This window comes from Thamnophis sirtalis, unplaced genomic scaffold (genome assembly GCF_051295495.1).
Source record: "Thamnophis sirtalis isolate CommonGarterSnake01/CBP01778 unplaced genomic scaffold, rThaSir2_p1.2 scaffold_3, whole genome shotgun sequence".
Taxonomy (NCBI): domain Eukaryota; kingdom Metazoa; phylum Chordata; class Lepidosauria; order Squamata; family Natricidae; genus Thamnophis; species Thamnophis sirtalis.
The window spans coordinates 172,541,007-172,556,565 of NW_028261383.1; the positions used below are offsets into that span (position 1 = coordinate 172,541,007).

Consider the following 15,559-nt stretch of genomic DNA (forward strand, 5'->3'; position numbering starts at 1 on the left):
GATGATGGAAGCAGTTAGCTTCCTCCCATAATTGGGGCTTACCAGGGGTTGTGACTATATATGTATATGTATATGTATATGTATATATATATTATTATTATTTTTTTTTCTTTTACCTTTTTTCTTGTATTTCTTTTTTTTTTTTTTACATTTTCTCGTTAAGATGTTTTTATTTTCCATTTTTCATTTTCATACAGTCACATATATACTGTGCATAACCGGGGCCATACAACATTAAACAATAATCACAGCAATTCCTCTTGTTAACAATACCCCCAGAAATATAAATAAAATAAAACTCAAACTCAAATAGGCTGCGTTTTGAATCCAGGTTTTGTTGAGTTCTCAGATGCCATGTGGTCAGTGGGGGCCAATATTATCATGCTTTAATCCCATCCCCCCTGTAGCTGAAGTGGAGAAGTCTTTATTACGTAAAGTGGACTAGCTTGGCCTTCTCAATGGCTCATTGACAAAGTGGGGATGGGCAGGAAGCTACAGGCAGCTATTCTGTCTTTTAAAACATGTTTCTCTCTTTTCACATCCAGAGAAATATTCTGCCTTTTCAATATTTCCCTAGGCTATTTCATTTTTTGTGGGAGAGGGCTGGGTGATAACTTCCCACAGGGTATAATAGATGCTAGGAACAAATAATAGAGATGGCTCCCAGGGGTGGGGAATCTGTGCTAATCTGCTGTTATATGACTACAATTTCCCGCAGCCCCAGCCAGGATATTGAGGATTAGGCAAACTGTAAACTAGCGAGATCTGTAGGAAACCACAGCGGAGGCCTCTTCTTAGCGCTTCGATGCTCTGTGCTTTCCCACAGGAGGATCTGAATGGCTGCCCTGGGAATAATCCACTGGGTGAGTCAGCTTGATCAGCTCCATGTTTCTTCTGCCCATGTATAGGCATGAGAGAGATCAGATCCATGGATTTACCTTGGCCAGGAAGGATGCTAAAAGAGAATTGCCTAGTGCCATAACACACTTGCAGATTGGGAAAAAAGGTTGATCTGCTGGAACAGGTATTGCAATCCCAGGAAACCAAGTACCACTCACACAAAATATTTCCTTTTTTCATTCGCTTGTTTTTATCGTGCAGGAAGTACTGCATTTACGGTTACAAATATAAAAAAACATATATTCATAAATATTAAAGAGCCATAAAGATTGGATTGGATTTATTCAGTTTGTATGCCGCCCTATTCCCGAGAGACTCAGGGTGGCTAACAATCAAAGAGGGAAGGGGGTACAAAATAAAAAATAAAAAAGGCAAACAATTTAAAAATACAGCAACAGTCATACCCTCGAGTGGGGCTGAGAGATTCAGCAGCCCCAGGCCTGCCGGAACAGCCAGGTCTTAATGGCTTTGCGGAAAGCCGGAAGGGTGGTAAGGGTCCGGATCTCAACGGGGAGATCGTTCCAGAGGGCCGGAGCAGCCACAGAGAAGGCTCTCCCCTGGGGAGTCGCCAGCCGACACTGGCCGGCAGATGGAATTCGGAGGAGGCCTAGTCTGTGGGATCTAATAGGAGGTAATTGGCAGGAGGCGGTATCTCAAAGAGGAGATGTTGTGCTAATTAGCACCATTTTTACCCTATAAAGATAATTATGGTGCAATCATCTATTGCAGGATGCCTATAAAGCAGGATGTTATAAAGTGGCCACTGATGTCACCACCGAAAGCCACAGCCCTCAACTATTTTAGAGGCTAACGAAAGGAGTCTGGAGTGATTCGTTTTAAAGCAAGAAAAATTAAGAGTGTGGCTGGGTTCACACACAACATAGTTCCCACATCATTGAGTTCTCAAAGTAACTAAGTCAGTAATACAGAAGCACCTTGTATGAATATAGTGTCCTAAAGTGGAATGTAAACGGGCAGCTTGCCCTCTGTCGCCCTCTCCTGTCTTCGTTTGGTAGGATATATTTTCCTCAACCTGGTGCCTTCCACGCACTTAGAATTAGATGAGCTGAAAGGGACCTTGGAGGTCTTCTAGTCCAGCCCCCCCTGCTCAAGCAGGGAAACCTATACCATTTGAGAAGCGACTGTCTAGACTCTTCTTAAAACCACCCAGTGATGGCGCGCCCACCATTTCTGCAGGCGAGCTGTTCCACTGGTTCGCTGTTAATTTTAGGCGTTCCTTGCTGTGCTGGGAACGCTGGTAGCTGTAGTCCCAACTGCATTTGGAAAGCAAAATGCCGAGGTGGCGCAGTGGTTAAATGCAGCACTGCAGGCTGCTTCAGCTGACTGCAGTTCTGCAGTTCGGCTGGCTCAGGGTTGACTCAGCCTTCCATCCTTCTGAGGTGGGTAAAATGAGGACCCGGATTGTTGTTGGGGGCAACATGCTGACTCTGTAAACCGCTTAGAGAGGGCTGAAAGCCCTATGAAGCGGTATAGAAGTCTAACTGCTATTGCTATTGCTATTGCAGTTCAGCAGTTCTAATCTTACCGGCTCAGCCTTCCATCCTTCCGAGGTGGGTAAAATGAGGACCCAGACTGTGGGGGGCGATATGCTGACTCTGTAAACCGCTTAGAGAGGGCTGAAAGCCCTGTGAAGCGGTATATAAGTCTAACTGCTATTGCTATTGCTATTGCTATTGCTATTGCTATTGCTATTTTATACCCACGTAGGCGCGTTGGCGCTTTTGGAACGAGGCGTCCGCAGTTAAAACGCCGCCTGCAGGCACGCTAGTCCGTTCCGATATTTCACTGGCACGATGTCCCAACTTACGAGGGGGGAAGTCGGGGTGCAAGCAGGGGGAGGAGAGGTGCTTTTGGGGGTGGCGGGCTGGGCGAGAGCTCCTCCGCCCAGAAGCAAAGAGTTCTTCCCCGGGGGAATTGCGGGCGTCTCTAATCGAAGCGCACGCCCACGCCTCTCTTTTCGCTTTTGCAGGCGGGTGGGGGACCACCCCGCGGGCGATAGGCGACCCCCGGGGCTTCCCCTCCTCCTCCTCCTCCTCCGCTAGTTCCTCCCACCGCCTGCCCGGCCCCACCGGCGGCGCGTTTCCCTCTCCCTCCCTCCTTCCCTCCCGGAGGCTCTGCTTGGTGGCGTAGTCGCGGGAGGGAGGGAGGGACGCTCCGTCGGCTCTTCGGCTCGAGCGTCTTTGGCCACTTCGGGCGCTCCGGGAAAAGGCTGCGAGTTGCTGGCTATGAAGCGCCCGTCCGGACGGCACTCGGGATTCGCCCAGGGAGCCCTGGCGGAGTTTGCAACCCGCCGCTCCGCTTGAAAGGGCGGCTGTTCGCCGGGCGGGCTCTGCAGCCGCGGCTAGCCTGCTTCCTCCTGCCCGTTCCCGGGCTCGCGGTTTCTTCTTGCTCTCTCGGTCTTAACGAAGCCTTAACGAAGCCTTAACGAAGACGATGGAGGCGCCGCCGCCTTGCTCCAAGAAGAGCCTGTCCCTCTCGCTCCCGGTGCCTCGGGAGGGTCAGGCCACCCTCAAGCCGCCCCAACACCTCTGGAGGCAGCCCCGGACGCCCATCAAAATCAAGCACCGCGGCTACTCGGACACGGAGCGGCAGCCTCACCGGCAGATCGAGAGGGCGGACGCCATGGACACCAGCGACCGTCCCGGCTTGAAGAAGTCACGCATGTCCTGGCCGTCTTCCTTCCACGGGACCACGAGCCACGGCGGCGGCGGGCACAGCCACGGGGGCAAGCGGTGGGTGCCAAGCGCTTTTATAGCACGTGCGGATGGGGGTGGGTGGGTGGCGGCGGCGAGGGTGGATCCCAGATCCTCGGGAAAGTGCGCCACGCGGTGGGATTTGTCTCCGGATTGAGATGAACCTTTTGCTGCCTGTTTCTAACTCAAGTGTTTCTCAACCTTGGCGACTTTTAAGTCCTGTGGACTTCAACTCCCAGAATTCCCCCAGCCAGCTATGCTATGCTGGCTGGGGGATTCTGGGAGTTGAAGTCCACAGGACTTAAAAGTCGCCAAGGTTGAGCGGTTCGGTTGTCTCGGCTCGTCGCTGGGGGATTCTGGGAGTTGAAGTCCACAGGACTTAAAAGTCGCCAAGGTTGAGCGGTTCGGTTGGCTCGGCTCGCCGATGCCATTCATTCCCTCCGCCGCTCTCCAGGCACAGGCAGGAGGCTGTTTCCCGGGTCCTGCCGCCTACTTGGCAACTCTAAAGTCCGCCCTTCCCTCTTACCTTGGAGAGCCGGCCCGGCCGCCTTTCCCTCCGTCCTCTCTCGACACCCACCAGTCCCCGCAGCTGCCGCGGGCAGAGCAAACGACCTAAATTGCTCACCGAGGCGGAGAAAGCCCTCTCCGGTTGCTGGGGAAAAAAAGATACGTACGGGACAAGTTTGCAGAGCCTGAGTGAGCTTTTTAGCCCTCTTGGAAGTTAGCAACCTGTTTTTGCTTTTCGGAGTTGGCCAGAGGGGGTTCCCACGCAGAGCAGATGAGATGTTGCCCATTTGTCTACCTTGACACAGTAGACCCTCTCAAGGTCTCCATCTTTCGTCTACTCGGGAGTTGAGCAGTTCCTAAGAACAATAAGGGGCTGCTTGATAAGGATTTTCAGTAGAATGGAAAGCTCAAGCTGGCTTTCTCAGTCCAATTGCCTGTTGATGTTTGGGTAGAAATTGGTGTGGAGGCTTGGAAGGCAAAAGGATTGTTGTTTTGGATTGTAATGCGTCTTACAAGGCCAACTTTATGATTTTGACTGTGAAATGCAGAGAGAGAGAGAGAGAGAGACAGAGACACAGAGACACACACAGAGAGAGAGAGACAGAGCGAGACAGAGAGAGAAAGAGAGAGAGAGAGAGACAGAGAGAGAGACAGAGACAGAGAGAGAAAGAGAGACAGAGACAGAGAGAGAGACAGAGAGAGAGACAGAGACACAGAGAGACACAGAGAGAGACACACACAGAGAGAGACAGACAGAGAGACAGAGAGACAGAGAAAGAGAGAAAGAGAGAGACAGAGAGAGACACACACAGAGAGACAGAGAGAGAGAGACAGAGAGAGAGAGAAAGAGAGAGACAGAGACAGAGACAGAGACAAAGATAGAAGAGAGAGACACAGAGAGAGACAGAGAGAGACAGACAGAGAGACAGAGAAAGAGAGAGACAGAGACAGAGAGACACACAGAGAGAGACAGAGAGAGAGAGACAGAGAGAGAAAGAGACAGAGAGAGAGAGACAGAGAGAGAAAGAGACAGAGAGAGAGAGACAGAGACAAAGATAGATAGATCGATAGATAGATAGATAGATAGATAGATAGATAGATGATAGATAGATAGATAGATAGATAGATAGATAGATAGATAGATAGATAGATAGATAGATAGATAATTTTATTTGTATGCCGCCCTTTTCCCTGGGGGGACTCAGGGCGGCTCACAGTTCAGGGGGAGGGAGGACAAACCATGTTAAACACATAAAACAATACATCGTTAAAAGCACAACATTCATACAATTCGGGTGGGGTCAATATCTTTAACCCCAGGCCTGTCGGGACAGCCAGGTTTTAAGGGCTGTGTGGAAGGTCTGGAGGGTGGAGAGAGAAAGAGAGAGACACAGAGAGAGACAGAGAGAGAGACAGAGAGGCAGAGAGACAGAGAGACAGAGAGTAGCAACAACAAACCTGTCATATATATTTTAGAGAGAACTGTGGGTATTGAAGTGGTGCTTCCCAGTTATTAACAAGTGCCTTGTTTCCCCCCTTTTTTTAATGTCTTGAGGCATCTTGTGATGGATCATTTTAAATGCCTTACAGGGATGTTAAATGCACATCAACTTTGGTTTTTTCCCATTTTTGTCTTCCAGCATTCTGAGTTTTCATATGCTAAATCATGCCTCTCTCTGTGTGTCTCTCTCTGTGTGTGTGTGTATCAGAATTCTTGCGGTTTAGTTCACTGACTCCCACAATATGCTGTTTCCTTTTAAATTCTAATTAGCATTTTGTAACAGAAAGCAGAAGAGTGTGGAGGAGAAGAAGAATGCTGTTAAACAAAATTGAAATCTGAAGGGACAAGTTGGTGCTACTATTTACCTCCAGCATTATGCGAGCTTTATAGGCGGTTTATAGTAAGTTGACTATTAGTGTTGGTGAATGTAGTAAGCGTGCTGATTAAATATGTATAAGTAGATATATTGCTTGGCTTACTGTTGGGCTGAACTCCCGAAAGCAAGCATCTTTTCACTTCCTTTCAAGGGGCTAATCTTCATAGATTGAACAGCTGTAGAGATCTGTTTTGTTTTCTAGTCCTTTTTGGAGGCTTGGGGATTCTAAGGCACACATACTCACCAGTGGTCCTTAAAACATGCTCCAGACTTCTTTACAAGTCCTTGGGTTTCTATGGCTGATACTGCAGAATTCCTCAGCACGTGGGCGTATATAGAAAAGGTAAAAAGATAGAAACTTCAAAAGCCTAGGCTAGATTTGTCCTTTTCTGATTAGCTATAAGCTAAAAAGCTGAAGCAATGTTGTTCAAGTCTCCTGTAAGCACCAGGTAGTCAAAAGAACAATTATTTGACCTATAGCATACGTACGTCTTTTTTACTTTAGGTTTTTTTATAAATGAATTCCTGTCCTGTTTGATTTCAAGCTGGTGTACATAGGAGTTCCATTTATATTTATATTAAAACCAGCCCTGTGAGCAGTTTATGTTGAGAAAGAATAACTGGCCAAAATTTTACCCACTGAATTCCGTTTTCAGTTAGGACTGGAAAATTGATCTCTCCTAAAACTGATACATCTGAGCTGCACAATTCAAGGCAGCCACTAGATGGCAGTAAAGAGGTAGTGTTTCCTATATCTCTCTCTCCTGACATCTAGTGGCTATCTCAATTTTTACAGCCGAGGTCTTGGAGTAAAGTAAGAGAACTATCATGTTTCCGTACAGATTTACTTTCAAAGGTAAAATCTTGGAGAGAGTTCTCCCAACCTATTTCTCCTCAATACTCTTGAGGACAGTTGCCTTCTCCTTATATGTAAGCAAAGTATGAGTAATTTGCATACGTCTGATGGGTTTCTCATAGAGCCTCTGCTTCAAAGAGTCCTTGATCTAAGGATGAAAAACTTCTTAAACATGTTCAGGGGTCTTTTCCATACAGGCAAATAGAAGCTTCTGGAGTCCCGTGGCCTTTAGTTCCAGTGGCACAAAGAAGTCAGCCAGGCAGGCAGGCACCCAAAGCTAACTTCTATATACTCTTGATTGCAAAAGTCGAATTGATGAATTCTTCTCATTAGTATCGGGAGGCGATAAGACATAATTCTGTTCCCTGTGAGAAGCTCAAGGAAAGTGTTCCATTGGTTTCCATGCTTCCTTTCTTTCTTGAATTTCTTATTGAAAATATTTACTGCATGCTTATTCTGCCTTTAAGACAGTGTTTGTGTTTCTCCTGTTTTTCATCATCAGGGATGTTTTTCGGCTGCCATTGAAACAGGGAGGGGGGGCATAGTATTTGGGAGGGGAATCATTCTGTGCTGGAAGACTGTTTAATTAGGGAGTTATTCTCACCATCTCTTTGCGCACGCGGAAGGAAGGGAGTTTCCCGCCAAGGCCAACTGTCCAGCATTCCATCCCTGATGATGATTTTCGAAGATGTCTCCCACCTGACAGTTGGGTGAATTATGATTGGACTATGGACTGGGGTACCAAGGGGAGGGGATTGAATCTTGTATTGATATCTATTGCTTTCGCGCCTTTTTATTCAGATTCAGATTCAGCTTTGCTTTGCTTCTTTTCGTTTGTAACCACTTAATTCTGAAATATGGACTTGAGTGGTCTCTTTCTTGGTTATTAAATGAAGGGGCAGTGACAGTTTGCCTTTGAGTTAGTGATGACTCCTGCGAAACTGCAATTCACTGCAGTTTCCCTGGCAAGATTCTGGAAGTGGTTTGCCCTTGCCGTCTCCCCAGGGCTGAGAGAGGGTGATTTGCCCAAGTCATCCAGTAAGTTTGATGTCTAAGGCAGGATGAGAAGTCACATCTTTTGGTTTCTCTCTTGGTGCCTTAACCACTACACCAAACTGGCTCTCATTAAGCCATTACTGCTCCAAAATTAGCTAATATTTAATATTAGCTAATATTAATATTTAATACTTAATATTAAAATATTAAAATGTCTAGATAAAAAGGGTGCCACAAGGTTTCTTTTTCTCTATTCTGATATTTCTGCAAAAAATTTGGAACCATATAGAAAGGATAGACTCTAATAATAGGTAGCAGTAACTTTTTGAATACTAGCATTCACTTGTAAAAAGGATAGTCCTTATGTTTACAGAGTTATGCCTGAGCATACCATGACAATGCTAATGTGGCCCAAAGTAGGTGTATAAAATTCACCAGCCATTAGTGGGTGGAGTTTAGGGTCATTACCCCCCCCCACAAATTAGCAAAACAATTAAATTATTCAAAATGTACTTGTACTTGTACTTGTACTTGACGCCTCTTCACCCATCGTGGGTATAGGCGACTTCCATGGAAATTTGACGCCACTGTTACGGCGATCCATGGAAGCTGTTTCGGCTGGATATACCCAAGGGGACGCCAGTCCCAAGGGTCGACAGAGCCCGATTGGTGGGAACGGGGGGCACCACGTGAAGGCCGGGTTGTCGTTTGATAGTTGAGAGGCTTTGCAATAAGCGTTGCAATGTATATTTTGCGCATCAACTATCCTTGCCCGCCCTTTCAAAATGTAACTCAAACATGTGCAAATTAGTTACTAAAATCCAGCTTTTTTAATGTGGATTGACTGGATACATAACTTATTTTTTTTTTAGCATATATACATAAAATTCACCAGCCATTAGTGGGTGGAGTTTAGGGTCATATGTAAATGCCCCCCCCCCCCAAATTAGCAAAACAATTAAATTGTTCAAAATGTAACTCAAACATGTGCAAATTGGTTACTAAAATCCAGCTTTTTTAATGTGGATTGACTGGATACATAACTTATTTTTTTTTAGCATATATACATAAAATTCACCAGCCATTAGTGGGTGGAGTTTAGGGTCATATGTAAATGCCCCCCCCAAATTAGCAAAACAATTAAATTGTTCAAAATGTAACTCAAACATGTGCAAATTGGTTACTAAAATCCAGCTTTTTTAATGTGGATTGACTGGATACATAACTTATTTTTTTTAAGCATATATACATAAAATTCAGCAGCCATTAGTCGGTGGAGTTTAGGGTCATATGTAAATGCCCCCCCCCAAATTAGCAAAACAATTAAATTATTCAAAATGTAACTCAAACATGTGCACATTGGTTACTAAAATCCAGCTTTTTTAATGTAAATTGACTGGATACATAGCTTATTTTTTTAGTATATATACATAAAATTCACCAGCCATTAGTGGGTGGAGTTTAGGGTCATATGTAAATGCCCCCCCCCCCAATTAGCAAAACAATTAAATTGTTCAAAATGTAACTCAAACTTGCGCAAATTGGTTACTAAAATCCAGCTTTTTAAATGTAAATTGACTGGATACATAACTTATTTTTTTTAAACATATATACATAAAATTCACCAGCCATTAGTCGGTGGAGTTTAGGGTCATATGTAAATGCCTCCCCCCCAAATTAGCAAAACAATTAAATTGTTCAAAATGTAACTCAAACATGTGCAAATTGGTTACTAAAATCCAGCTTTTTTAATGTGGATTGACTGGATACATAACTTATTATTTTTTTTAGCATATATATACATACAGGTCACGTATCACAGTATAATATTAGACTGTAACTGCTTCACTTATATTTTGGAATGCCTTAGGCAATTTGCTAGACTTTGCAAGCTTGGAAGTACTAAAACTTAAAAACTGTGGGGTTTTTTTTTGTATGTAGTTATGTCCTCCTTTTCCATTTCCCTCTTCAAGCAGAGATCTGTTTTTCCCCTTTCTCCTATATCTTTCCAATATCCTTTTAAGCTACCCCACTCTGCTAGTGCATCTTATCTATGTGGGGAGTGGAAGTGGGAAACTGGGACAACAGTATGGTCTTTTTTGGGGGGGGGGATATATGTAAAAAGTCTTTTGAAGAAGACTGCCTTTGGGATGGCTAACTTCACACATCCACTGCTCACAGACAATCATTAGCTGTAGTAGAACAGCACTGGCATTTTAAATGTATGGCTGGTGAGAGTAAAGGGGAAATTAAAAATCCTCTAAGTTTCTTTTCAAGTGAACTTCATTTCAGATCTCAAATGAAGCCTATCAAGGGTGTTCTCATTCCACTATCTCTAATAACCCTTGATTAATATTTTTTTCTATAATTAATATGATCCTTTCTAGCATGCCTCCACCATTTTAAAGAATTTAGAGAAAGCACAGCTCTCTGAAATGTTCACTCTTTTTTTTTATCATATTAAGTTTAGCATTCAAAAATCTCAAAATAAGATTTCTGGAATAGCCTATCTATCTACCTGATCTGTAGAAACTGGAAACCTGACATATGGAAAGAAAATCTGATAAAATCAGTACTGTTATACAGATTTTACAAATCTTTGCTTTGTTCTCTATTTTTTTTTTAATATGTACAGCAGTGGTGGGTTTCAAAAATTGTTGGAACCTGCTCTGTGGGTGTGGCCTCCTTTGTGGGACTGGCTTGCCACCCATGTGACCGGATGGGAGTGGCTTTCCGCCCATGTGACCGGATATGAAATTATGAATTAGTACTTAGGTCGGTCCAAGTAGCTATTCAGAAACTCTGGCATTGAAGCATGCAAGACTTAAAGCTGTCAAGTTACAAGATCCTTGCCAGTGGTGGGCTTCAAAAAATTTTGGAACCTCTTCTGTAGGTGTGGCCTGTTTTCCGGGTCCACTGGTGGAACCTCTTCTAACCGGTTTGGTAGATTTGACGAACCGGTTCTACTGAATAGGTGCAAACTGGTAGGAACCCCCCTCTGATGTATAGTTAGAGAGAGGGAGAAAATTGACACATTTACCATTCATGAAACTTTTTAACTATGCGACACCTTGGCTGAATCATACAGTATAACTGCAGTTCATGAAATTGCAGTTTATTTTTAAAGAATTAATTAAAGCTGTCACCAATGCTGATGTATTCCAAAGAGAGATTTAACAAAACTTCTTCCAACCCCTGCAGTCAGGAAAAGAGCTACATAGGAACGTCAAATGGCTAGAATATCATGGAACAACCATCGTCATTCCCTATGATGCATAGGGGGAGGGTAAGGGGAATCCAGTTAGCCTTTTGCAAGACCTGTTTGTTTCCTCCAACATTTGGGCCAGGAGGCTGGGTGAACCTCTGTGTGTGTGTGTGTTTTATTAGGATTTATTGTGTACCTCAGGCATCATGAATCAGTCTTGTAGCTACTGTTTGTATCAGTGGTGGGTTTCAAAAATTGTTCGAACCTACTCTGTGGGTGTGGCCTCCTTTGTGGGAGTGGCTTGCCGCCCATGTGACCGGATGGGAGTGGCTTGCCGCTCATGTGACCGGATATGAAGATGCCGACGACACTTGTCAGAACCACCTTAAATTACCCCACACACAGCACTGGCGTGCATAAGAATAGGATGTAAACTTTATTTTTTAAAAAGCATCTTTGGTTTGCGTTAAAACAACTTCAACACACGCAATGTTCTGATTGCACCACAAACGCAGTAGTCATCCTTCCCTTTCACAGAGGCCCTGAGTTTTATAAATAGGAGCATGATAGTGTAGAATAATCATATCCAAGGACCAGTGGTGGGTTTCAAAGAATTTTGGAACCTCTTCTGTAAGTGTGGCCTGCTTTCCGGGTCCACTGGTGGAACCTCTTCTAACCGGTTCGGTAGATTTGATGAACCGGTTCTACCGAATAGGTGTGAACTGGTAGGAACCCACCTCTGGTTTGTATGCTGCCCAGAATTAACTTGTTGTGAGATGGGCGTCCGCATAGTTTAAGCAATAGATACATCCAGAAAGCTGTTGATTTTAATCTTAACAGTGTCTGCAAAACTCCCAAGATGCTTTTTCAAACTTTTATTGTGAGATGCACAATAATATAGCAGGAGGTCACCCTGAAAAAAGCCTTTATTGGAGTAGCCTTTTCAGCTGTGAAACACTCTTAAGAGATCTACTGAACGTGTCCATCAGATGTATTTAGTCTAAGATCTTCTTCCAGCTAATAATTGTGTTGTCGTAGTATTTTTCTCCTTTCCCATCTAAATTCTTGGGGCATATTATTTACCTACTCATTTGTTTGTTTAGTTTCTGCAATGGCCTAATTACGGGTAGCTAACAAAGGTTCAAAATATGGCAATATGGGAAAAAAGAATAAAATAAGCCACACAAGGATCAAACTGTGATCTCATAGCATTAAAGCAGGCTCATGGACCACACTGGTCCAACATCTGGGAAAAGAACCACAGGTCCTCAGGACTTTCTTAAGGGCCAGCAGGGTGGAGCTATTAACATTTTTGTGGGGAATGGGATCAGGTGTGGCATAAGTTGAGGATTACCTATAATATTCTTCCAACTTTTTAAATGCCTGCTTTATCACATATTCTATTTTCTGGCCTTTTTCCCCCCTTGTAGGCTTTGTAAATTTCCAGCCTTTGGGCTGTAATAAGAAATGTATTCATTGAAAGTGGAGCTCTGAAGACAGAGATGTTGTATGGAGGACATGTCTTCTAGCAATGTTCTTTATGAAGCATGCTTAAAGTAATCAAGCATAATTGCTTAAAAAATATCTGCAGCAGTATGATAAAGAGAGTTTTGCATTGCCCCTGTATTTATAAATGTGGACTGAAAGTGGCTGAAAGCCACAGCATTCACATCATTGAATTGGACTTTTCAGTTCTCAGTTCTTTAAGATACAACTTCTGATCGGCTTTATTACAGTAGAAGGTGGAGATCCCTCGGTAAGACATCTTACGTGGTTATCTATCAATATTGCACAATATCTTGACGGATTACTTGTTGGTCTTCGGAGGCTGCAGCTTTTCATTGCATTGTTATATAAAGTATGATTCATGCATGGATGAAGACTATTTTAATACCTTTGGCCTGTGGGGAAAGAGGGAACATCAGATATTTTATAAACCTAGCCGGTTGATTGCCAGTGGCAAAGCATTATCATTTTTTTTTTGCGACACTCTTAAGGGCTTTGAAGAATCCGCGGTTTCTGCTTGCAAAAATTGTAGTATTCCCACACGGACATTCAGAAGCTGTTGCTTGATTCCAATATTTTGCAAAACAATGAAAAAGAGTCTGGAATAGTCTGTTACTGTAGCCACTGAGTTGGAAAATGTATATTTACTTAAAATTGTTTTATGGAATATAGAAGCGGTTAACAGTCCTTGGATTGGGTAGCTGTGTGAATGTTGGAGAAACTTGAGGGAAGGAAACAAATGCTGAAGACATTGAGGAGAAAACTGCGGTTTTTCTTCTCTTTCCTTGCTAGCTTGAACCTGAGGAGATTGAAAGAGTGGTGGTTCTTCCATTTTAGTGCCCTATGCACATTATCTCTGCCTCTGTGGAATAGTAACCAATAGTAAATCACTCTGTGTGGCTCCTTTGATAGAATTCTTAATTGTTGATTGATTGGTTATGTGCCGTTCAAGTTGATGTCGACTCTTAATGATCACATAGATAGATTTTCTCTATGATAATCTGTCTGTACCCAAATCCTTCAAGTTTTTTTAATGGTACAGCCATCGCTACTGTAAGCGAGCCCATAATATAAGGATAATTTAAACCTGGATATTTGTGCCTCGAGAAAAATCTGGATTGATTTCTGGCGGCTCCCCGGGGGAGAGCCTTCTCTGTTGCTGCCCCGGCCCTCTGGAACGATCTACCCCCTGAGATCCGGACCCTCCCCACTCTCCTGGCCTTCCGTAAGTTTGTTAAGACCTGGCTGTTCCGGCAGGCCTGGGGCTGCTGATCTTAACTGAGCTTCAGCCCCATTACAACTGAGTGCATGTTGTGCTTCTGTTTTTAAGTCATTTTGTCTCGTGTTTTTTTTAAAAATCTTTTTTAATATTTTAAATTGCTTTTATGTAAGCCGCCCGGAGTCCTTCGGGATTGGGCGGCATACAAATCTATTAAAATTACAAAAATTACAAATTTCTTCAATGATGAATTTGCTTGTTTCCATGATGTTCCATGGTTCTCCAGCAACCCAGAGTTCAAAAGCAAGAATACCGCTCTTGCTTCGTCAAAGTCCAACTTTCACATCCATAGAATGTCACAGGGAATACCATCGCTTGCATTACTAAGTTAAAAAATACAGGAATATATTCAATTGAGAGTGTAGGTATCATCCCAGTACTGGATATCAGCCATTTATTAGAGTGATACAGTAAAAGAAATATGGTTCCTTAACAAGTTACTTACCAAGGGATTGATTCAGAGGTGGTATTCAGCAGGTTCTGAACAGTTCTGGAGAACCGGTAGCGGAAATTTTGAGTAGTTCAGAGAACCGGTGAATGCCACCTCTGACTGGCCACGCCCCCTATCTATTCTCTGCCTCCCGAGTCCCAGCTGATCGGGAGGAAATGGGGATTTTGCAGTAACCTTCCCCTGGAGTGGGGAGAGAATTGAGATTTTACAGTACCCTTCCTCTGCTATGTCCACCAAGCCATGCCATGCCCACCAAGCCACGCCCACAGAACCAGTAGTAAAAAAATTTGAACCCCACCACTGGATTCATTGGACTGACCAATGCTTGAATCAAAGGTTGAGAGTATTCTGGTGCTTCAGTGTTGTTTTTTGTTTGAAGGATTTTCAGGTGAAGGTGTTGCCAAGGTGGCGCAGTGGTTAAATGCAGCACTGCAGGCTACTGCTAGATCAGCAGGTCAGCGGTTCAAATCTCACCGGCTCAGGGTTGACTCAGCCTTCCATCCTTCCGAGGTGGGTAAAATGAGGACCCAGATTGTTGGGGGCAATATGCTGACTCTCTGTAAACCGCTTAGAGAGGCCTGAAAGGCCTATGAAGCGGTATATAAGTCTACTGCTATTGCTATTGCTATTGCGCAATGATGATTAGAAGGAAAACTACTTGATTTCCTGCATTAGACCCTAAAATATTTTATGACAACCTTTGAGGTGCTCTTTTATATAATGTAGTTTGAACCCTCTAGAGTCACTATTTCTTCCTAAAGATTTCCTGTGTTGAATCTCTAATATGGAATGATATTTTTTTTAATCTACTGACATATACTCATTTTCTCTCCAGCTATGGAAATTTGACACTCACCAGGACATAAGCAATCAGTGCTGAAAGAGGTAATTAGGTGACAAAGCTGTATGGTTGAAGGAAAATGACAACAACACACACGAACTGAAGCTGGAAGGAAGATAGCAAATTGATTCTGGGTAGAGACTTTGTTTAGTATTTAGGTTTCAGGCTTGCAAGACACAAATTTGTGTGACATTTGCAGATTTAGACATCACGATTAGGATTTATTCAAATTTCACACAGAAATGAAATCCAGCTGGTCAAGCCATTTCTAGATTCAGGAGCAGTGAATCGTTTATCGTTTCCAAGGTATTGTGCACTGGCGTCAAAACTGTTGTCTCAGGTTAGCTATTTACATGGTTTTCCGTATCCTTCTAGTGGGAAATATTGTAGTGTTGGGTGTCTTATTCCAATTCCCTTATGTAAAAGC

General features: G+C 43.6%; 1 protein-coding gene across 1 annotated transcript in view; it reads left to right on the plus strand.

The window, feature by feature from the left end:
- Window positions 1-3,336: 3,336 nt before the first annotated feature.
- The window catches only part of PDE4A (phosphodiesterase 4A), a 418,774-nt gene continuing 406,551 nt past the window's right edge, over window positions 3,337-15,559 (plus strand). The window contains exon 1 of the mRNA XM_087710963.1: window positions 3,337-3,653. Coding sequence (XP_087567089.1) covers window positions 3,355-3,653 — 299 coding nt within the window. The 5' untranslated portion in view covers window positions 3,337-3,354. The remainder of the gene's footprint in view (window positions 3,654-15,559) is intronic.